We start from the raw sequence: 24084 nt of genomic DNA on the forward strand, positions 1-24084 counted from the left end.
AGCTAAATACTCCTGTATTTCTTGGTTCTGAGAGTGAGGATGCTTTTGAGTTTATCTTAGATTGCTATGAGAGGCTTCATAAGTTGGGAATTGTCCATCATCATGGGGTTGAGTTCGTGACTTTCCATTTTCAAGGTAAGGCAAAACAGTGGTGGAGAGCTTATATGGAATGCAGATCTTCAACTTTACCTCCACTCTATTGGACCCAGTTTCATGCTCTGTTTTTAGAGAAATATGTGCCCAGGACTTTGAGAGATCGCAAGAAGGATGAGTTTATGACTTTGGAGTATGAGGCCAAGTTCCATGTGTTGTCTAGATATGCTACTCAATTGGTGACTACTGAGGATGAGAGGATCCGTTTATTTATTAAGGGACTAAATTCTGAGTTGCAGGTATTATCTATTCACATGACCTCTGTAGGGAGGAGCTTTAATGAGGTAACAAACTTTGTTAAGAAAGTGGAGGGGGTGAGTCGAGACAGTCAGGCTAAGGCATTGGCAAAAAGGGCCAAGAACTCGGGTAACTTTCAAGGTTCTTACTCCAAGGGGTTCGGAAGGTCAACACTTGCAGCCAAGCCAATTTAGTCCGCTATGCCTGCCTCTACAGATAATTATTCGGGAAGTTCATCTCATAATTTGATCCAGGATAGCCAGGGAGTTACGCCTTCGACGGGCGGCAGACCATCTTTTGATCATACTTTCTACAATCTTGGAGAACCTAGGAATATGAAGAGAGATTGTCCCCATCTAGGAGTGTTAGATTCCGTGCAGCAACAGACTAGAGCAGTGGTACCAGTGGGAAATAGTAATAATGGTATGGGACGTCCACAAAGTGGGCGAGGAGGTAATCAGCGAGGCTGTAGAGGTAGAGAAAATGGTAACGCAGGCAGAGGTAACACGCAACCAGGCAGGAAAGTAGCTCGTCAAGATGATAAGGCTCAGTATTATGGCTTTCCGAGTAAGAATGAGGCAGAGACGTCTGAAGCAGTGATCACATGTACTATTCTTGTCTGTGACCGGATGGCTAATGTGTTATTTGATCCGGGTTCTACTTATTCATATGTATCCGTGAGATTTGCCTCAGAATTTGCTATGATTTGTGATATACTTGATGCCCCTATCCATATTTCTACCCAGTTGGAAAATTTGTCATAGTCACCCATGTCTATCGTGCTTGTCCTATTTTGTTTAAGGGTTTTTAGACTTGGGATGATTTTGGATATGACTGACTTCGATGTAATCTTAGGCATGACTTGGTTGTCCCCCTATTATGTTGTGCATAATTGTAATACTAAGTCTGTAATTCTACAAATTCTGGGAAGGGAAAAGATAGAGTGGGAAGGGGTGTACAAGCCTAAGCAAGCTAAGATCATATCCTCCATTCGGGCTAGTAAATTGGTAGGGCAGGGTTGTTTGGCTTATTTGGCTCATATTAGGGATGTAGAGGTTGAGACTCCATCTATTGAGTCTATCCCTGTGGTGTCATATTTTAGAAAATTATTTCCTAATGACTTGCCTGGTATGCCTCCGGATAGAGATATAGATTTCTGCATTGATTTAGAACTTGGTACTCGTCCCATTTCTATCCCTCCATATCTCATGGCTCCAACAGAATTAAGAGAGCTTAATGCTCAAATCCAAGAGCTTCTTGATAAGGGATTTATTCATCCTAGTGCTTCCCCATAGGGTGCTCCAATTTTTTTTGTTAAGAAAAAAGATGGTAGTATGAGAATGTGTATAGATTACCGAATTAAATATGGTCACTATTCGAAACAAGTATCCTTTGCCTCGAATAAATGATCCTTTGACCAATTGTAAGGTACATCAGTTTTCTCCAAGATTGATCTAAGGTCTGGCTACCATCAATTGAAAATTAGGCCTTGAGGATGTGCCCAAAACGACGTTTAGAACCTGCTATGGGTACTATGAGTTTCTATTTATGTCTTTTGGTTTGACAAATGTGCCTGCAACTTTCATGAGTTTGATGAATGGGGTGTTCAAACCATTTCTTGATTTGTTCGTCATAGTCTTTATTGTGGATATCTTGGTCTATTCGAAAAGTGAGGAAGAGCATGCCGACCATCTTCGTATTGTTCTGGGTGTTCTTGGGAAACAAAAGTTATATGCGAAATTCTCTAAGTGTGAATTTTGGTTGACTTCGGTTACATTTTTGGGGCATGTAGTTTCAAAATAAGGGGTAATGGTAGATCCTCAAAAGATTAAGGCGGTTAAAAATTGGGTTCGGCCTAGCTCTGTGACAGAAGTTAGGAGTTTTGTGGGGCTCGCTAGCTACTATCGTCGATTTGTGAAGAACTTTGCTTCTATTGCCACTCATTTGACAAATTTGACCAAAAAAGAGATACCATTTGAATGGACTGAAAAATGTGAGGAGAGCTTTCAAAAGCTCAAGACTCTCTTGACCACCACACCTATTCTAGTGTTACCAATTGAAGGTAAAGATTTTATTATTTATTGTGATGCTTCACATTTTGGTTTTGGTGTTGTGCTGATGCAGTATAAGAATGTTATAGCGTATGCATCGCGTTAATTGAAGGTGCATGAGAGGAATTGCCCAACACATGATTTAGAGTTGGCAGCGATAGTGTTTGCTCTTGAGATCTGGCGACATTATCTATATGGTGTTAAGTGTGAGGTATTTACCAATCATCGTAGTTTGTAACATGTGTTCACTCAAAAGGATCTGAATTTGAGACAACAAAGGTGGATGTAGTTACTTAAAGATTATGATGTCACCATTCACTACCATCTGAGCAAGGCTAATGTGGTGGCATATGCTCTGAGTCGGAAAGCGGTGAGTATGAGTAGTTAAACTTGCTTGAGTGTATCCAAGCGACCCTTGGCTAAGGAAATTAAGACTTGGGAGTCTAAATTCATGCAGTTGGGCATATCTGAAGAAGGTGGGGTGTTAGCTAGAATTGAAGTGAGGGCCACATTCATTGAGGAGATCAAAGTCAAACAGTTTGAGAATGAGAATTTGGAAGAGCTTAGAAAGAAGACTGCGATTGGTAAGGCACAAAAGACCACTCTTGATGCGGAAGGTGTGCTCAGTTTTAAAGGAAGAATTTATGTTCCTAGAGTAGATGACTTGATTCAGAAATTATTGGCAGAGTTTCATGGTTCGCGATATTTTATTCATCCGGGTGTGACCAAGATGTACAGAGATTTGAGGCGAATTTATTGGTGGCTGGGCATGAAGAAGGATACAGCGGAGTTTGTGGCTAAGTGTCAACATTGTCAACAAGTGAAGTATGAACACCAAAGACCTGCAGGTTTGCTTCAAAGAATGCCAATTCCGGAATGGAAGTGGGAAATGACAGCCATGGATTTCGTGGTTGGTCTTCCCAAGACTTTGCAGAAGTTTGATTCTATTTGGGTAGTGGTTGATAGATTGACTAAGTCAACCCATTTTATTTCGGTAAGAATAGTTTATAATGCTGAACAATTGGATAAAGTTTATATGAAAGAGATAGTGAGGTTGCATGGGGTGCCCTTTTCTATCATCTCAGATCGTGGTACACAGTTTACGTCCAAGTTTTGGAGGAAATTACATGATGAATTGGGCACACAACTCACTTTTAGTACAACTTTTCATCCACAGACGGACGGACAGTCAGAGAGGACTATTTAAGTGTTAGAAGACATGTTGAGGGCATGTGTGATTGATTTTGGAGGACATTGGGATAAGTTCATACCTTTGTGTGAGTTCTCTTATAATAATAGTTATCACTCTAGAATAGATATAACACCGTTTGAGGCACTTTATGGGAGGGGATGTAGATCACCCATATGTTTGTTTGAGGCTGGAGATGTGAAACCTTTGGGGGTTGATTTAGTGAAGGATTTCAAGATAAGGTGAGGAGTATTCAAGCTAAGCTTTTAGCAGCCCAGAGTAGATAGAAGAAATATGCAGTTCATAAGGTAAGAGACATGACATTTCAAACCGGTGAGAATGTTCTTCTTAAGGTATCACCCATGAAAGGGGTGATGAGATTTGACAAGAAAAGTAAGCTAAGTCCGCGATACATTGGTCCCTTTGAGGTTCTTGAATGTGTAGGACCAGTGGCGTATAGATTGGCTTTACCTCCTAATTTAATGGGAGTTCATACGGTATTTCATGTGTCCATGTTGAAGAGGTATCGTGGTGATGGGGATTATATCATTAAGTGGGACTCAATTGTGTTATACAAAAACCTCCAATATGAGGAGGAACCAGTTGCAATTCTTGATCGTAATGTGGATAAGATGAGGACCAAAGAGATTAAGTCCGTGAAAGTTCAATGGAAGCATCGTCCAGTTGAGGAAGCTACTTGGGAAACCGAGAGGTACATGCGAGACAAGTATCCCCAATTGTTCGTTGATTCAGGTACTACTTCATTCCTTTTTTAGCCTGTTTTTCCTAAGTTTGTCACTCGGGGACGTGTGATGGGTAAATTGGTATCTATTGTAATGAATGGGTTCTGTCGTTATAGAAAAAATTTGGGTCGGAAACTTTTTCGTAGTAACTTGGAATTTCTCAACCTAGTCCAGATTTGGACGAAATCGTAGTCATTAAAAGCTAGAGAAACCTGGTAGCAATTCAATGATCCAATTATGATTTTGATTACATGAGTAGTTAGGTAAGTTGTTAAGGAATCCGTATGACTTTATGGAATTGAATTCGAGTGAGTAGAACTCCCGAAATTGATCTTAGCGTGAATGGGTATTTTTTGAGTGTAATTGGTGGAAGGTGTGTTGTGAAATGGGGGTCTTGGAATTATTAAAATAACTCACTGTTTCATGCAAGCCTATTTAGCGATGATTTTTTTCGCTTTTGCGGGGTCGCTTTAGAGGGGTGATGACCGCTGTGGCGGGCCAGACGCAACTTAAAGTCATAAATAAACCCCAAAACGTCTTTATTCTGCACTTTTTTTATTTTTAGAGCTAAGGAACGAACCCCAGGCGATTTTTGACAGTTTTCCACCATTCTTAAGGCTAAAGGTAAGATTTTAACTCCCCGAATCCATTTTTCGATCCGTTGAACGTAATCTAATGGGTAATTATTGATGGGGGAGGGTTTTGATCTAGAAACTATGGTGGAAAAAGCCCTAATTTAGATACTTGGGATCATGGGTATGATCTAGGGTTGTTAGAATTGTTAGTAATCAGTGTAGTTTGTGATTGTTTATTGATTCCCGTATTATATTGATTGTTTGTAGACCAAGGACAAGCAGAACGAATCCGAAAGTGAAAGATCAAATTTCTTTGGGTTTCAAGCTTGTTTCGAGGTAGGTGATGATTGTGATTCTATTATTGTGTGATGTATGTTTGTTCTTGCTTCATTATGATACATGTATGTATGCGAATGTTGCATTATTGATCACACTTGCTGTAAATGAGGATATATGAATGATGAATGTCATGAATTATGACTTGATTGCATGATTATGAGAATGTACTTTGTGATTGTGATTGTGGCTTGTTGAATGGATTGAGTGTTGCGTTTCGACACACTAACTTGGATCGGTTGCCACGTTCCGACATAATTATGGGATCGGTTGCCATGTTTTGGCATAATCATTGGATCGGATACCACGTTCCGGTATGCTAATTGTTTGGGTTTGGGTTCCATGAGAGGACCAATGACTTGTCATAATTGTGTATCTTGAGAAATGTGAAGTTGTTCGTTGTTCGTAAATGTTGATATTATTGTATATGTTCGATATATGCATGTGATTATATTGTTGTATTGATTTATATATGTTGCACTTAGTGGGATAGCTGCATGATCCAACCAGTACACTGTGGTTGTGTACTGATACTGCACTTGCTCTTTCTTTGTTGAGTGCAGGGTATCTTCAGGCGGCTATTGATAGACCTCGCTTAGAAGATCAATGATCATAGTTCGAATTCAAGGGTGAGTCAGTTCTTCCAGGCCGCCATGAGTTCTCCTTTCGTCTATATCCACATTTCAGACTTAGACTTTTCTAGTTAGTTGATTAGTTCATCAGTTTGGGGTTGTATCCCTTCTTATTTAGACTTGTTGAACTTTACATGTTTTGGTACATTGACTTTCAGGTTCTAGGTGTATTTTTTGCATTGTTAGTTGTTAGATCTTTTGGAAGTTTATGGGAACTTAAGTTTTAGCTATTATTCTTGTTTTTGTATCCTTAAATGCTTTAGTTTTTTGGTTTAGTTGCTTGATTTGGGTTGTAGTAGTGGTTCTCCCACCGGAGGGTTAGTGTGGGTGCCAATCACGATGGTCTGGGTCGTGACAGTAATAACGCCAATTGAAGTTTGTATTAGTTTAATTTTTATTGTAGTCTAAATTCGTTTGTTATTGTTAACAATTTCTCTTGTGATATAGATATATGCTTCTCAATATCTTTTCCAAAATTATTCGACTTCTCAAGAGTTAGAGAACTGTCATGATTTGTTTTTCTGATGCCCAAGACAAGAGAATGACTTTATTTATCAATACTACTTATGTGATTTAGATTGTCAGGAAGTTTGCTTCAAAATAGTTATTACTATATAAACATTGCTCTTTTGATTTACCAATTTACTATTTCTTTATATTTCAGTATTTTTAATGAATAAAAGTTCATATGACTTGTATTAACGCAGTTGAAGTTTGTATTAGTTTAATTTTTATTGTAGTATAAATTCATTTGTTTTTGTTAACAATTTATCTTGTGATGTAGATATTTGTTTCTGAATATCTTTTTCCTAAATTATTAAACTTCTCAAAAGTTAGATAATTGTCATGATTTGTTTTTTTGATGCTCAAGACAAAATAATTACTTTATTTATCAATGCTACTTATGTGATTTAGATTGTCAGGAAGTTTGCTTCAAAATAGTTGTTACTATGTAAACATTGCCCTTTTGTTTTACTAAAATACTATTTTTTTATATTTCAGTATTTTCGATGAAGAAAAGTTCATAGGCCTTCTAACAACGCCAGTTGAAGTCTGTATTAGTTTATTTTTATTATTATTTATTGAATAGCTAATATTTATGAGATATATATTTTTATTAATGCATATATATATATATATATGTGGGTAGGTATTTATATATGTAACGAATGTATTATCAAGTTAACAAGATCTTCTAACTTCAAAATATATTATTTTCAAATTTCCGAGTTCCTTTTTTTAAAGAAAAATAACTCACAACAAATGTGAAAATATGTGAATATATATGAATCATTTAAAATTTATCATTAACAAAATAAATTTTATATTTAGTAATATGGAATAAACATTTTCATTTTGTCCCTACACTAAATTAAAATCTAATAACTCTAAAAAAAATAGTAACATTAATTAAAAGTCCTATTTATTTATGTAAGTATAAATAGAAATTCATCTATGATTCTTTAGTTGTAACATTATAAATTCTTTTAGTTATTACTAATTATTGCAAATGTTATTCACTCTTTTACACTCGTAAGTTATAATATTATGAATTTTCATAGTTATTGCATTAATTTTTCTATCTTTCATCTTTCCTTATATTAACTTTTGACCAATAATTTTTCCTATTATTATACCACCCATATATATGTGATAACACGGTGTTGTTATTTTTTCTTGGATGAATCATGCTTGGTTGAATAAATTGAAAATTGTTTACAAGTATATGAACTATATCTTTGTTGGGTGTAAGATAAACATGTGATTATATATATGATTTCACGGATATAATATATTCTTTAATTTTAATTTTTAGTTTCTTTGGCAAAAAAAGGAAACTTTTCTCAGTTAATTATGGACAGTCAGATAACTATCTTTGATTTATGTACACAATAAATCGAAAAGTCAAATATGAGAGCCAACAAAAAGAACATAATCTAACTTTGTACTTTGGAACTTCCTACTTTTAATAATACTAGTCGTATTTATTACCGTATAAAATTTATATAAGCTTATCTCATGTATAAAAACATTTGTAACATCAACCCAATTAACGTGAATAATAATAATAATAATAATATCGTATCATAATAATAATATCGTATCATAATAATAATATCGTATCATAATAATAATAATAATAATAATAATAATATTGTATCATAATAATAATAATATCGTATCATAATAATAATAATATCGTATCATAATAATAATAATATCGTATCATAATAATAATAATAATAATAATAATATCGTATCATAATAATAATAATAATAATAATAATATCGTATCATAATAATAATAATAATAATAATAATATCATATCATAATAATAATATCATATCATAATAATAATATCGTATCATAATAATAATAATAATAATAATAATATCATATAATAATAATAATAATAATAATAATAATATCATATAATAATAATAATATCATATCATATCATAATAATAATATCATATCATATCATAATAATAATATCATATCATATCATAATAATAATATCATATCATATCATAATAATAATAATAATAATATCATATCATAATAATAATAATAATATCATATCATCATAATAATAATAATAATATCATATCATACAAAATGAAGAGAGTTAAACTAAAGTAATATATTAACTCGAATAAGAAAGAAAAACCAATAAATAAATAAAAAATACATAAGAATTATATGATGATAAAACACAAAACTGCAGTGGACTAACTTTTTATGTCCAATTTATAAAAAGAGAAATTTTTTACCTCAAAAGTTGTGAATTAATATAAAAATAATAGAGAAAAAAGAAGATAAATACCTGATTTTGTAGATGAATATGGTTTTGTTGACAAAATGAAACAAAAAAATTATTAATAAATTTTCCGCCTAATTTTTAACTAATAGATAAAGAATGAAGAACATAAGAAGTTGCTCCCTCCATTTCAAATTAATTGAATTGTTGAGGTGTTTCACACCCTTTAAGAAAAGAAGATTAAGACATAAATGAGGCATAACTTTCCAATTTTACCTTTATTAATTATTGTCAATTTTATAATTAAAATAACTAAATATTAGTTAATCACTAATTTCAATAATAACTAATGAAGGGTAAAATTGGAAAAACACTCTAAATGTATTCTTGAAAATTGAACAATTAAGTTAATTTGAAAAATAAAAAATGTCTCAACAATTCAATTAATTTGAAATGGAGGGAGTACTAAGAATGTAGTGACCACGGAAAAGAAAAGTCATTTATTTCATAATCAATTCAAATGAATATAAAGGAAATGAGGGAAGTCAATTGGTTTGCCTTCTCACCTACTATGGCTACTATGGCTATACGTCTCCCACACTTCTATTTTTTATTACTAACTTTTATTTATTTATTATGTTTATAGAATGTATATTTATATGTTACACTTAAATTTCTTAAAATAATATTTGCTTGAAGGACAAAAGAATTATTCAATATTTCATGGGGTTTAAATCTAAAAGAATTAACAATTAAAACTCATTAAAAAAGTGGAAAATGATAAGTTATAACATCTAATCATGTATTTGGTCTAGTTTAGTTGTCATTATTGATTTGATTTTAGAAGTTAGTTAAAGGTATTTTTTTAATTAAAAAAATTAGTGAAGGGCAGTTTTATAATCCAACTTTGAACATAAAACATTCCCACTTTTAATATATATATATATATATATATATATATATATATATATATATATATATATATATATAAACACACACACACCGCAACTTCATAGTAGAAATCTGAATCATTCTTCATATGCATATAGGCTCGAACTCGATGATTTCTAAGTGTACATATATATTAAGGTCCTATACTGAATGTAATAAGTGTATCATATGTGTTTTAGGGTCCTAAGGTACCTCAAATACCAAGTCAAGTTCAAAACATTTTTATCGAGTTAGTTCTCACATGAGTTCATATAAGAGTCAACTTGAAACGACCATATCTCCCAGCATATAAAGATTTAGGTGGCCATGACCTATCAAATTAAAATACTATAAGTCTTCTTTCCAACGCCATAAAATTTACATCAGTCAGAGTTTAGAGTAGAAATTTATGATTGTCTACGTTTGGACTGGGAAATTCGAGGATGAAATATGTACATTCGGTGAATCGCTGAGTGGTTTTGCCTATCGCTGAATTACATTGTAGAAATGGTCCGAAAACTTGCAGAAACTATTCATTTTGGCGATGGTACCTCCAAATAGCCAATTTGACCGACGAAATTCTTTGAAAGGTCATTTTCTTCGATTTTTTTTCGTCTTCTTATGTTCTTAGAAGAGTATTCTTGACCTTTTACTGTCAATTAACTTTCATAAGTCTATCTTATAACCTAATAACATCCTTATACATATAGTAAGAGCCTGTTTGGACCGCCTTATTTCAGGTGCTTTTGAGCTAAAATACCTTTCAAGTACTTTTGAAGTGTTTGGATAAAATTAAGAAGTGCTTATAAGCACTTGTTTCTAAGCCAAAATAACAAAAATAAGTCAAAAGCCATAAGTTAGAAATCTTAACTTATGACTTTTTACTTATAAGCCAAAAGCACTAAGACAATCCAACAGGCTCTAACTCTCTCCTTTTCCCAAAGATCAAAAACTTCTAGAAAAGTTTTATTTTTTCAATTTTTCAAGATCTAAAGGCTCAACGTTCTAGATTCTCTTCAAGAATCCTAAGGTTTTCTATCAAGTTTCCTCCCCAACCTTCATCTCCAAGAAATCCATAGAAGGATTTCTCAAGTTCAAGCTATAAGGTTCAAGCTCAAATATTTTCTCCAATAATTCATAAGATTCAAGTATGTAGGACTTCAATGAGGATTTCCTTTCATTCTCATGTACAAAGTTCTAAGTTTTTATAAATTTAATTTCATAGTTAGGGTTTACAAATCGACTTCCCACTTCACCGATTTTTAATAGCCAATTGCATATTTTCTTGAACTTACTTACTCATGATTATGGATTTTAACTGTTGTATTTCCCTTTTATGTTTAGCAAGGTTTTCCATTGTCATCCTTATTAGTTTTTTACATGATATTGTGTGTGACTCTTGAAGCTTATATTTTAAAACATGCTTTTAAAACCTTTATATTATTATGAAAGCTATTACGAGGATCTATAAATTATGCATGTTCTAGAAAACTTTCTCGTGATTTGAGAGATATATTTTAGAAAGAGATTTCAACAATTAATTTTAGAAAGAAAGAATTGAGTTTCTCATAGATTTGAGCATAGTCTCAAGATATATTTTAGAAAGAGATTTTGAACAAGACTCATGATAAGATTAACAAATATATTTATCAGCTATATGAATAGTATGTTTTGGGAGTAGTATTTAGCAGCGATTGAATGAGGGTTCTAGATAGCCCAAGTTCCAGAACTAAATGCCTCCGTAGGTTTATGTTTCACCACTTTTTTGGTTGATCATTTATCCCTGAGAGCCTTAGATTAGTGGATCCGCATTAGACATGCATGTTTTATACTCTAGCAAGATATAGAGCACTCTCCCAACTAGGGCATTCATTGGTGCATTGTGATCTCATATTGTGTATGTCAATTAAGAGAAACTTCCACATAAAAGATTTAGTTCATTTATTTTATATTTTCTTATTATCATTATAAGATTTTTAGATATGCATCCTTTCAGATATGATTTCAGAAAATATGATTTCAAATATTTATTTTTGTTTCTGTAATATTATGACATATGTCCCAATTTTAAGTCTCAATCCTTTAGTTATTGTTTTATGTATTACTCTGTAATGACCCGATCATACATTTTTGAAAAGTTTTATAAATTCACCATTTTTCCCCTCCCGTTATCGACCCCGCGTCACTTTTTATTTGAGTTTGAAAAGTTGGTTTTGAACTTTGTTTTAAAAGTTGATTTGGTAAGTTAGTGAGTTTTAAAGACTAATTTGTTAAGAAAAAGGTTTTTGGGGTCTTTTGGAGTTTTGAGTGTCCGAATGGAATTTTGTCGATTCCATCAGTCTCGAAATGTGAAATTTGATCCGTGAGAGTTGTCAGTTTTAGATTATGAGTCTTTTTTAGGATGTGAGGTCCCAAGTTGTGAAATTGTGGAATTTTAGTCTTTGAATTGACTTTGGTCAACTTATGGGGTTCGAATACTCGAATCGGAATTCCGAGAGTTTCGCTGGATTCAGGGGATGATTTTAAGCCTAGGTGAGGTCTTGGTTGATTTTTGAGAGGTTCTGAGCTTGTTTTAGCCTCTTTAGGAGTTGAATTATTTTTTTTGTGCTTTTCATGGATATCGGGTCAAGGAGACATCAGATTCGTGCTTTGACGGTTCCCTTAAGTCTGAAACGTTGATTATAATTTATTTGCATATGTTGCTTAAGCGGCTCCCATCTTTTATTTGGGTGGTCGCTTTTGTGACATCAAGAGGGTTTTTGCTGCCATTTTTTATATTTAAGCCCCATTTCATCATTTTTGAGCTTTGGGGATCCATGGTGGCGATTTTGAAAGGAAATTTGTGCTAGATCTTTTGGATAGGTGTTCTTGATCCTAAACCTTCATTTTCCATTAATTAATTATGATTTTGAACATTAAAATGTGAGATTTTTGTGGGCTAATGTCAAGGCTTTTCAAGAGCCCAAGTTCTTAACTAAAACAGTGATTTCGAAGGGCCGTTGATTCCTTGTCCGAAATGATTTTCACTAATAACTTTGTAAAGACTTAAACATCATTTTCAAGTGTTAAATTTCGGATTCAAACCTTAATTTTAGAATGGGGTTTTTAGTTGATTGACCCACCTTTCAAGATGATTGATGTGGGTATTGTTGTACTTGCTTGTGCATAGATTGTGTGGCTTTGGAAGTTGATCAGAAGGGGAATACTCAACTATTGGAGTGATTTTTGATTGATTTAAGGCAAGTGACTTCCTAAACCTTGTAATCTAATTGAATTCGTATGCTTCCTTTGTTTCTTGTGTGTTGAGAGTAATAAGAATGAGATGAATGGTTAAATTGACAACTTGTTATTTCTAAATGAACAAAAAATGTTTGAAATGAAAAAGGCTATGTGTTGAACATGATGATGTGTTTTTCCTTAATGTAACCCTTATTGATTGATTGATGATATGCTTGAAAGCATGATTATGGACTTGAATTGTGTAACTATTGTCTCTTCTATATATGTGGTGTGATATTGCTTGCTTGCATTGATCGTTGAACACCGTGATGAGACATGTGATGATTATGAGGCCAAAGTCTTACCGACAAGTGTTATCATGCTGAGGTCTTTGTCAGCGTTAGTATGATTTGACCGAGGTTATTACCAACGAGTGTTAATATGCCAAAGTCATTTCCGGCAATGATTATAAAGTTGATGGGAAATGATTCCGACTAGTGATATAAAACCGATGGGAAATAGTTTCAGCAAAAGATTGATTATTGTGAATGGGTGTATAAATGATTATGCGTGAATTGCTTAAGACTTCAGATTGATATACTTGTTGTGTGTGATTGAATTACTTGTCATTGAGATTGACTTATTTGATTCGTATGATTGTTGAATTGTGAAGTTTGAACTATGAATATTGAGCTTGTGAGCCGTGTATTGTAGAATTGCTAGGTTGGACTGATGTCTATGCAGGTTGTAGTTTGAGGAGGTTTGGTTAGAGTGTAAGAGATATTTGATTTCTAGCTAGTTGCTTTGCTTAGTAGGTTGCTTGTTGGGTACCGTGTTGTTGGTATTCGCCTTTTGCTTCTATACTTGTGTAGGTTTCGAGCCTGTACCTGCGTGATCTCTTCCTCTTTTCTTCGATCTTGAGGCTTGTCAAGATTTGAAGAAGTAGTTGTTTGTCATTCGATGGACCCTCTTTTTTCCTTTTCTTACACTTCATTCTATTTGAGAAACAAAGACTGAGACTTGTATTTATTTCTTAATTCCGTACTTATGTATTTAGTGTGTTGTACACGTGACAACCAGATTTTGGGGGTTTTAACAGAAGAATAAGTTTTTTGCTTTATCTTATTCTTGTTTTTGATGTTATTTCGCTTTTCTTTCGTTTTCGTTGGGTTGAGGCTGACTTGTCTTGGTGGGAAAAGACAAGTGTTATCACGTCCATTTTTGGGTCATGACATACTCATGCTCGGATTTATAGTTCTTTCAGTTGTTTGTTTAATTGTTGATCTCATCACTCACCTTGCATACCAATACATTTCATGTATTAATGTTACATTGTGCTACTTCATTTTATGATGTTGATTTAGCACCTTGATTCAGATTTGCGGCCAGATGTTCCACTAAGTTGATCTACTTGCAACATTGTGGTGAGTCCTCCTCGCATTCGCAGGACTTCAACTATGAGTCAGTATATGTTATTCACTTCAATTGTGTTAGCTTTTAGGCAGCCCAATGTGTTGTCCTAGCAAATTTTCTTATTTAGTTTAGCGGCTTTCAGACATTAGTATTTAGTGGTAATAGATTTATTTTTCACTATTTCAGTTATGATATTTATTTATAGCTTCCACTTTAGTTCTAATGTAATATGCTTAGATATGTTATGCCAAGAGTTAGCTTGAGATCATTTGTAGTTCAAAACACTGTGTCTCAGTTAGGGTTGAGACTTCGGTCATAACAACCTAGGTCGGTTTTATTTGATTTTTTCATTAAGCAAATAACTAAATTAGTTATAGTGGTTTATTAAATCTATAAACCAAGTCAAACCAACATAAAGTCAATTTTTTTTATCTTATTAGTCGTTTCGTCCGATTTTCTCAATCTTCTAATTTTTTTGATTTCGTATAATTACACCATGAATGAAAAATATATCAGAGTGAAAGGGTATTCTCTTGACCGTGTATTTCATTCAACATGTGAAGTTCCCAATTGAAGAGACATATGATACCATTGGCAAATGAGTGAGTTAATATATAATTTAATGGAATCGAAAGGACATTTGAATAAATAAAATTTGAAAAAATAAGTATACAATATAATATCCGAGACATCGTGTTAGATTGTGTGTACCTATGATAGATGGACTCCAAGAGAGGATTATGGAGGAAACTCATAGCTCCAGATATTCCATTCATCCGGGTTCCGCAAAGATGTATCGTGACTTGAGAGAAGTTTATTGGTGGAATGGCATGAAGAAAGGCATTGCTGAATTTGTGGCTAAATGTCCAAATTGCCAGCAAGTGAAAGTTGAACACCAAAGGCCCAGTGGTTTGGCTCAGAAGATAGAACTTCCGGAATGGAAGTGGGAGATGATCAATATGGATTTCATCACAGGGTTGCCAAAGTTTCGTAGACAGCATGATTCTATTTGGGTAATTGTCAACAAAATGACAAAATCAGCCCATTTTCTGCCAATAAAGACTACCAATTCAGCAGAAGATTATGTCAAGTTATATATTCAAGAGATAGTGAGACTTTATGGAGTCCTAGTCTCCATTATTTCAGATAGAGGTGCACAGTTTACTGCATAGTTCTGGAAATCTTTTCAGAAAGGCTTGGGTTCAAAGGTGAACTTAAGTATTGCCTTTCATCCTCAGATTGATGGGCAAGCAGAGCGCACTATTCAGACTTTAGAAGATATGTTGAGGGCTTGTGTGATCGATTTCAAAGGTAATTGGGATGATCACCTACCCCTCATTGAGTTTGCCTACAACAGCAGTTATCACTCTAGCATCCAGATGGCTCCATATGAAGCTCTCTATGGGGGAAGATGTAGATCTCCTATTGGATGGTTTGAAGTTGGTGAAGCAGGGTTGATAGGACCAGATTTAGTTCACCAAGCTATGGAGAAGGTGAAAGTGATTCAAGAGAGGTTGAAAACGGCACAGAGTCGTCATAAATCCTATACTGATGTTAGGAGAAGGGCGTTAGAATTTGAAGTAGGTGATTGGGTATATTTAAAAGTTTCACCCATGAAGGGGGTTATGAGGTTTGGTAAGAAGGGGAAACTTAGTCCCCGGTATATTGGACCTTACCGCATAGCCAAGAGGATTGGCAATGTTGCTTATTGAGTTGGAGCTACCACAGGAATTAGCAACGGTTCATTCGGTATTTCACATCTCCATGTTGAAGAAGTGCATAGGCGATCCTTCAGTGATCCTACCGACTGAAAGTATTAGGATCAAGGATAGCTTATCTTATGAGGAGATTCATGTTCATATTTTAGATCGCCAAGTTCGTAGGTTGAGAACAAAAGATGTAGCATCAGTCAAGGTCCTTTGGAGGAACCAATTTGTTGAGGAAGCTACTTGGGAAGCCGAAGAGGAAATGAAGAAGAGATATCCACATCTCTTTGAATCCGGCGAAAATGCAAATTAAGGTATTAATCTCCTTCTTAGTGCTCTTTAAATTGTAGTGAGCATGTTGTTGTTGTTGTTTGCATGATTGCTTGTTGGGTGTTTGAGTTTGATGTTACACCTTTATTCTAGTAAGAGTAATCTCATTCGAGGACGAATGTTCCCAAGGGGGAGATATTGTGACATCCGGCAATTTGAAATAACTATGAAGAGGCTTAGAATTGGAAATAGTCATTTTGAAAAGAATTTAAAAATCTGGGAAATTGGTTAAGTATGGGAAAAAATGAGTTTTTGGCCAACTTTGAACAATCATAACTCCCAGCTCAGGATGAGTAAGGTGTAGTTACAATTATTTTTGCGAAGCTTGTGGAATGATCTTTCCAACGCCGCCGAGTTTGCTCGATTTCGAGTTTGTATGAGTGAGTTATGCCCTTTGGAAGTTGGGCTATTGGTACAGGGAAGTCAGCCCGAATTTGTAAGGGTATTTTAGTCTTTTCCCTAACCAATTCTTTTGGTTATATTAAGGTGTTAGACTGCTTTTAGATCAGTTTTTCCCTTTTAAAAGTGAGAGTTAGGGCTTGGGAGATAAGAGAGAAAGAAGAGGAGAAAGAGGAGATTTAGCAAGGCTCGTCAAGATCGTTGTGGATATCGTCGGGGGTGATCCCTATTAAGGTATGTGAGATCATAGTGTTGGGTTGGTTCATTCCCCCCACCCACCAAACTCGTTTTAATTTCAAAGAAAAGATTGGTTGTGGCATGTTGAAATCTTGTGGTTGTGTTGAAGTTTCTTGTTGATTTGGGACATGTTTCCGGTTGTGATTTTGAGTTTAATCTATTGTTTGTTGAGGGGTTTTATGATTCTAAGTGTTTGGGGCTAGAACCTTTGAAGTTAAGGTGGTTTAGAGTTGGAAAAATGAAGGAGAAAAGTTGAGTTTTCCTGGGACAGGGCTGGGGCGTCGCGCCAGCTAGCGCGCCCCGAAAGGGACTCTGACGTCCAGCCCTTGGGGCGGCGCGCCTAGCAGGCCCCTCTGAAGTCTGAAGGCTGGCGTCCCGCGCCTCTCAGAGCGCCAAGGACGCCAATCTTTCCTATTCACTCCCCACTTTTTCATGCATGTTCCTTGGTAATGTACCTATGTTTTATAGTTGTTTTCAACACTCTAAGGTACATCTAAACATCAAGAACTCATCCATAAACATGAGATCATTACCCTTGAATTCATAATCCAATTCGAGGAAGGTTCGGATCAAAGTCAAGTGAAGTTAGAGTCAAGTTTAGAAGTTAAAAAGCAAGTCTTTAAAGTTTTTCAAAGAGTCTTTATTGAACGTTTTAACTTCATTTTAAGGCTCAAGTTTCAAGTTGAGTAAAGAGTATAGAGTTTCAAGTTAAGCCAAGAGAATAGAGTCAAGTTCATTTCTCAAAAGTCATTAGGGAACTAAGTATTCCCAAAGAAGCTTTTAAATGTTTTCACATTTGAGCAAGAAAGGGAACATCTATTCCAAAAAGAGATTTTAAGCTAAGCTTTGAGCAATTATCTCAAATTAAAGAAAGATGTGTTTAAAAACACTTATGAGCCAAAGTATTTTTGGGAGTAGTATTGAGCACCGAATTGGGGACGCGAGTTCATATTAACTCAACTCTCCATAAGAGCCATGTAGCCAACAAGGGACTTGATGGGTTATTCTTTTTAGATGATCACGTAAGTTAAGCTAGTGGATCCACTAAGTTAAAGTAAGGTCCTATATCACGGCAAGGTATAGGATGGTCCTTAGGCAACGTGAGGTAAAACGTTGTATCATCACTAGGGCTCATAGTGGTGGTTGTCGTTTAAAGAATCTCCTGCTAAAGTTATATTAATTTTATATAAGTAAAGTTGAGTTTGTTATTGCTTTATCTTTAACGAACTAAGTTGTTTACACTGTTTTACAAGCTTTATGTATTGCATGTGTCTTATTGCTTTATATATTGAGTTCAGTTATTCATGAGTCGAATAGAGCCAAGGTAATAATTCATTTGTACTCCTTCAAGCTTAAGTTGTTGTTTAGCTTTCCAGCTCACATACTCGTACATTCAGTGTACTGATGTCAGTTGGCCTGCATCTTATTATGATGCAGACGCAGGTACCCAGGATCAGCATCCAGCTCGCCGTTGATCCAGCTGAGCACTCTAGAGTCAGTGGTGAGCCTCCTTGCTTTTCGGAGGACTCTGTTATTTTGTGTTCCTAGTTTTGTTTTATTAGGATGTTGCGGGGTCTGTCCCAACATCCATCTCAGTGTTATAGAGGCTTCATAGACAGTCAGTTAGTCAGTAAGTATTGAGTCTCTCATCTATGTATATATATAAATATTCTATTTTGAGACTCAAGTTGCCTTTAGTGCCAGATTTTATCAGTTGAGTTGTTTTATGACCTTTCATTGTATTGAGTTATTCTGTTGAGTTAGGTTTCCACTGAGTTAAGACAGCCAGACCAAGGGTTCTCTTGGGGCCAGCAATGGTCTCCGAGTGCCGGTCCCGCCCAAGGTGTAGGCTCAGGGCGTGACACAAAAACTCTTATTTTATATTCAAAGATAGACACTCACTTACATATTTTACTCTTTTACTTTTTGTGTAAGAAAATATGTCTGGAAAGGGGGTATGTTGGACCACTAGAAATCTTGATGAGGGAAAGAAAAAAAAATTCTTGAGGAAAGATTAGCATCATTGTGTAAGAAAGCACATGAGTTGTCTATTCTATATGATGTAAAGGTTAGTATAATATCTTTTACTCCTGGAGAAACTGATAATTTTACTTGGCCGTCTTTAACTGAGGCTAATGAAATACTAACTAATTATCTAGCTTGCCCAGAGAAACAAAGACAATACAAGTTAGTTGAACATGAAGCCTACCTTCAATCTATAGTGAATAATAGGGAAAAAGAAATCAGGGAATTAGAGAAAATTGCTGAAGAGAAGGAAATGGAGAACCTCTTCAACCAACTTGCTGAGGGAAGAAAAAAAGTTTGATGAATTTGATGTTTGTGACATCAAAGGGTTGTTAAATTTATTTAACGATAAGAGGGCTAAACTAGACCAAATGGAGATGCAACTCAGTGGAAATGTTGCAAATGATATCGGTGCTAATGACAACAATGCTGGAGAAGAGAATGATGGGCATCCTAATTAGAGTGTTAATTGGGCATTTAATAGATCTCCTAGTTATAAATTTGTTGCTCATTATTGATATATTTATGTTATTGTTGCCATTTTAGTGAAATATGAAATGGAAATTTTCAGAAACAACTAACATTGGGCATTAATTAAGACCCATTAACTACAGTTTCAATATTTACAATCCGCAACTATATATTTTTATTTTCTATATGTTGTATTCATCGTATTTTTTTTATTTTCATACAAAAATACAAATATAATTTAACTTAATTGAGTAAAAGACAGAGGAGATCTTTTCTGATATGGTAAATTAGAATAAATCACTCTCTACACATACTCTTGTTTCAAATTTGACTCTCGAGTGTGTGTGATTCGTCGTTTTTGATATGATAAATTAGAATAAATCACTCTCTAAAAATTTTCTCATTTCAAATTGGACTCTCAAGTCTGTGATTCATCGTTATTCTGGAGAATTCATACTCAAGTACAAAATTTGCCAAATATCTTGTCTTATTTATGAATCATTTGTATTCAAATGTTGCCAAATGTTATGCCCCTGAAGGTCATTTTGAAATTTTCTAGGAAATTACCATTTACCACTCCTGCTAGTCGTCCCGAGTCGTGTTTGATCAGATTTTGAGGTTATATTGAAAATCAGATTGATCTTGAATTAGTGGTGATTGTTTTTCCCTTAAAGATTTGGAGGCATTATTTATATGAGGTTCATGTTGATGTGTTTACCGATCAAAAGAGTTTACAATACATGTTTAGTCAAAAGGATTTGAATCTTCGCCAAAGGAGGTGGCTTGAACTATTGAAAGATTATGACATGAGTGTTCTTTATCACCCTGACAAGGCAAATGTGGTAGCAGATGCTCTAAGTAGGTTGTATATGGGAAGTATTGCTCATGTAGATAATGATAAGAAAGATTTAGTTCGGGATATTCATAGGTTGGCCCGATTAAATGTTCAATTAGTGGACTCCACCAAGGGTGGTATCGTGGTTCACAATGGGTCCGAACCATCTTTTGTGGCGGATGTGAAAGCTAAGCAAGGGCTCGATCCAATTATGGTTGACTTGAAAAGACGCGGTGCTTGATGTGCTACTTTCCTTTTTCAATTTTGTGCGGTAATCTCCAACATCCAGGTCGATGGATTTTTTATATCAAGCTTTACAACTTTAAGATAGCATTAATCTTTAAACAAATGACTCAGTAAATAAACCCACTATTGCATTAATCAGGGGCGATTGTATAGCCTATTTTGCGTTGCACGTGAACCATGATCTTTCTATTTAATTAGATATTATATGTATATATTTTTTAGAACTGATCTTATATTATATGATGGTATCCATATTTCTAAATGGCTAAATGATGCAATTAATGGTATGTTGAGTTATTTAGCTACCAGGATCAATTCTCGCTTAGAACTTTTTCTCATTTTTTTAAGTGATGCACCCATTGACATAGTTCTTTCCATTGAAAAGATGAATAATGAGCTTACACGTGTACAAGCTCTTTGGAAATAATTTAGATTCTTCTTGAACGTGTTCCTTCAAAGCTGAAGTTTACTAGGGGTGGTACCAACTAAGACTTGAAAGCGGTCACTCCTGTCACTTATAGAGCTTATCTAAGTTGCTGGGACTTTTCAAAAATATTATCACACTCGTGTCGGATACTTTAGGAATACATTATTTTTGAAGAATTTGACACGCACTCATTGATATTTTTTAACAATTCGAGCAACATAGGAACTTATAACAAACTCTCTCTTTATATATCTTGATCTAAAGTGGAGTAAATTAATTGTGGCAGATGATGGTGGTGTATCATCAGATGAGGAGTTAAGTTGTGGTGAGGCAGATGCATCAATGAGAAGTGAAGATAATGAACTCAAAGATAGACTCCTACGTAAGTTTGGGAGTCATTTAAGTAGTCTAAAGTTGGAATTTTCAAAGAAAAAGAAGAAAGGGAAGCTACCAAAAGAGGCAAGGCAAATGTTACTTGCATGGTGGGATGATCACTTTAGATGGCCTTACCCTACGGTTTGTACTTCTTTACCTCTCTATTTTGCATTTTCATACAACTCAAATAATGCTTATTCTTCTTGTTTCATTTAAAATCTTGGTTTAAAACTTTGTATTTATACTTATTTTATCCCAATTTATGTGACACATTTCGTTTGTCGAGAGTCAAACAGTTTAACTATGATCGGAAATTTGCACATGAAATTTATATATTTGTAAAGTACGTAAAAAGTACTATAGGTTGCAATAATTGACAATCCAAAATATATAAAAGATATACGAAATTTTACAGCAAAAAATAGATCAGTTTGAATCTCGAAATTTGAAATGTGTAACATAAATTGAGATGGAGGGTGTAATACTTTTTAGGTTCTTTCATAGAGAGGTGGTTTAAAGATTTTAAATTTATGGATTGTAGATTATAATTTTTATGTTTACTAGGTTCTGCATTGATTATTTGAGATTAAACCTAAAATAATCCCTTATTTTTGGGTTGAGATTTAAAGTCATCGTTGTTTTTCCCAAGATATACTAATAGTTTCTTATGTTCGCAATATTGGTGCACTTCTGATCTTTTCCAAAACTTCTAACCATTCATAACATTGGTTTTATCCACAATTTAGTGTATGGACGTGTACATATAAATTAGGGTTATGCAACTGTTAGTTCATTAATCAGTTATTTGATCTTTTATCTTGGATAAATTATTACGTGAATAGACTCATAACTTAATACATATTTTAGTTACGTGAGATGATAAAGAATGTTGTGTTGAAATTTTGATTATAGGAGGCTGATAAGAATTCACTAGCAGATTCAACAGGACTTGATCCAAAGCAGATCAACAATTGGTTTATAAATCAAAGGAAGAGACATTGGAAACCATCAGAGAATATGCAGTTAGCTGTTATGGATAATCTAAGTTCTCAGTTCTTCTCATCAGATGATTGAGTCTGACTTGAAATTGTGAAAACACTGCTCATCATTTCTCTTTTTATTATATATAATATATAAATAGTATATTTTTGGGAAAGAAAGAAGTTATTTTATTAATCAAAGTCTCTATAAATAATTGTAGAGATTAATTTATGTTGAATTCTTCTTGATCATGTAAATATTCAATCTAGCTAATTGTCAAAATTAATGCTTACCTAATATCACAAAAATGTCTACTCTTTTAATAATATGTGGTTAGAGCTCCTTTTGGATTTTCTATGCTTATAATACTATCGACATTTTGTGGTCATGAGTGTTTGTTACATAGTAATTGCTTTTTTGTTTCAATTTATTTGAGTTAGTTTTGATCAATTACGAAGTTTAAAGAAATATGAGGAAAAATTGTGATGTTTTAAAACTATTTCTGAAATAAATAATGTTTTTTTTATAATATGAACAATAACAAAAATATTGTGTTTAAGATCTTAATTTATAATAAATATATCTATTTTTTTATTTACAAAATAAAATTTTAATTACAAAACATAACAATATAGAAAATACATGTATTTATTTGCTAATTTTTTGATTATGTAACGATCATGTTTTGTCGTTATAGAAAAGCCAATGGGAAAATTTTTTGGGTCGGAAAACTTTTTTGTAGTAACTTGGAATTTCCTAACCTTGTCTAGATTTGGACGAAATCAGAGTCTTTAAGGTGTAGGAAAATCTGATAACAATCGGGTGATTTATTTATGATTTTGATTACATGAGTGGTTAGATAACTCGTTAAGGAATCTGTACGACTTTTCGGAATTGAATTCGGAAGAGTAGAACTTCCGGAATTGATCTTAGCGTGAAGGGTATTTTCTGAGCGTCGTGGGTTAGAGGTGTGTTGTGAAATGGAGATTTTGGAATTCTTTAAATAGCTCACTCGTTCGTGCAAGCCGCCTTGGCGGGGGTTTTGGCCGCTTTGGCGGGGCCACTAGAGCGGGATGAGGGTCGCTGTGGCGGGTTCGACGCGATTTAAAGTCGTAAATAAACCCCTAAACGACCTCATTCTGCACTTTTCAATTTTTAGAGCTGAGGAACAAACCTCAGGCGACCCCTAACAGTTTTCCACCATTCTTGAGGCTAAAGGTAAGCTTTTCACTCTTCGAATCCGTTTTTCGATCCGTAGAACGTAATAGAATGGGTAATTATCGACAGGGGAGGGTTTTGATCTAGATTCTATGGTGAAAACATCCCTATTTTGGATAATTGGGATCATGAGTTTGATCTAGGGTTCATAAAATTGTTGGTAGTTCGTGTAATTAGTGATTGTTTATTGATTCCCGTGTTATTATGATTGCTTGAAGACCAAGAACAAGTGAAACTGTAACGACCAGATTCCGTCGTTAGAGAAAATCTAATGGGGAAAGAATTGGGGTCAGAAAACTTTTTGGTAGTAACTTGGGATTTCCTAGCCTAGTCCAGATTTTGACGAAATCGGAGTCAGTAAGGTCTAGGAAAATCTGGTAGTAATTGGGTGATCTAATTATGATTTTGATCACATGAGTAGAAAGCTAAGACGTTAAGAAATCTGCACGACTTTATGAAATTGAATTCAGGTGAGTAGAACTACAGAAATCGATCTTAGCATGAACGATATTTTTTAGCGTCGTTGGTTAAATGTGTGTTGTGAAATGGGGGTCTTGGAATTATTAAAATAGCTCACTAGTTCCGTGCAAGCCG

The 24084-nt window shown here is 34.3% G+C and overlaps 2 protein-coding genes across 2 annotated transcripts in view; both read left to right on the forward strand.

Moving 5' to 3' along the window:
• Window positions 1-24084, forward strand: part of LOC125815944 (uncharacterized) — a 125394-nt gene that overhangs the window by 35561 nt on the left and 65749 nt on the right. The window lies entirely within an intron of this gene.
• LOC125814156 (homeobox protein knotted-1-like 2) lies at window positions 591-22365 on the forward strand. Its single transcript, XM_049493616.1, has 3 exons — window positions 591-996; window positions 21203-21432; window positions 22204-22365. Exons 1-3 carry the CDS (start codon window positions 591-593, stop codon window positions 22363-22365), a joined length of 798 nt encoding a protein of 265 aa, XP_049349573.1.

This window comes from Solanum verrucosum, unplaced genomic scaffold (assembly GCF_900185275.1).
Source record: "Solanum verrucosum unplaced genomic scaffold, falcon-dt-bn FXZP01000085.1, whole genome shotgun sequence".
In the NCBI taxonomy this organism is placed as follows: Eukaryota; Viridiplantae; Streptophyta; class Magnoliopsida; order Solanales; family Solanaceae; genus Solanum; species Solanum verrucosum.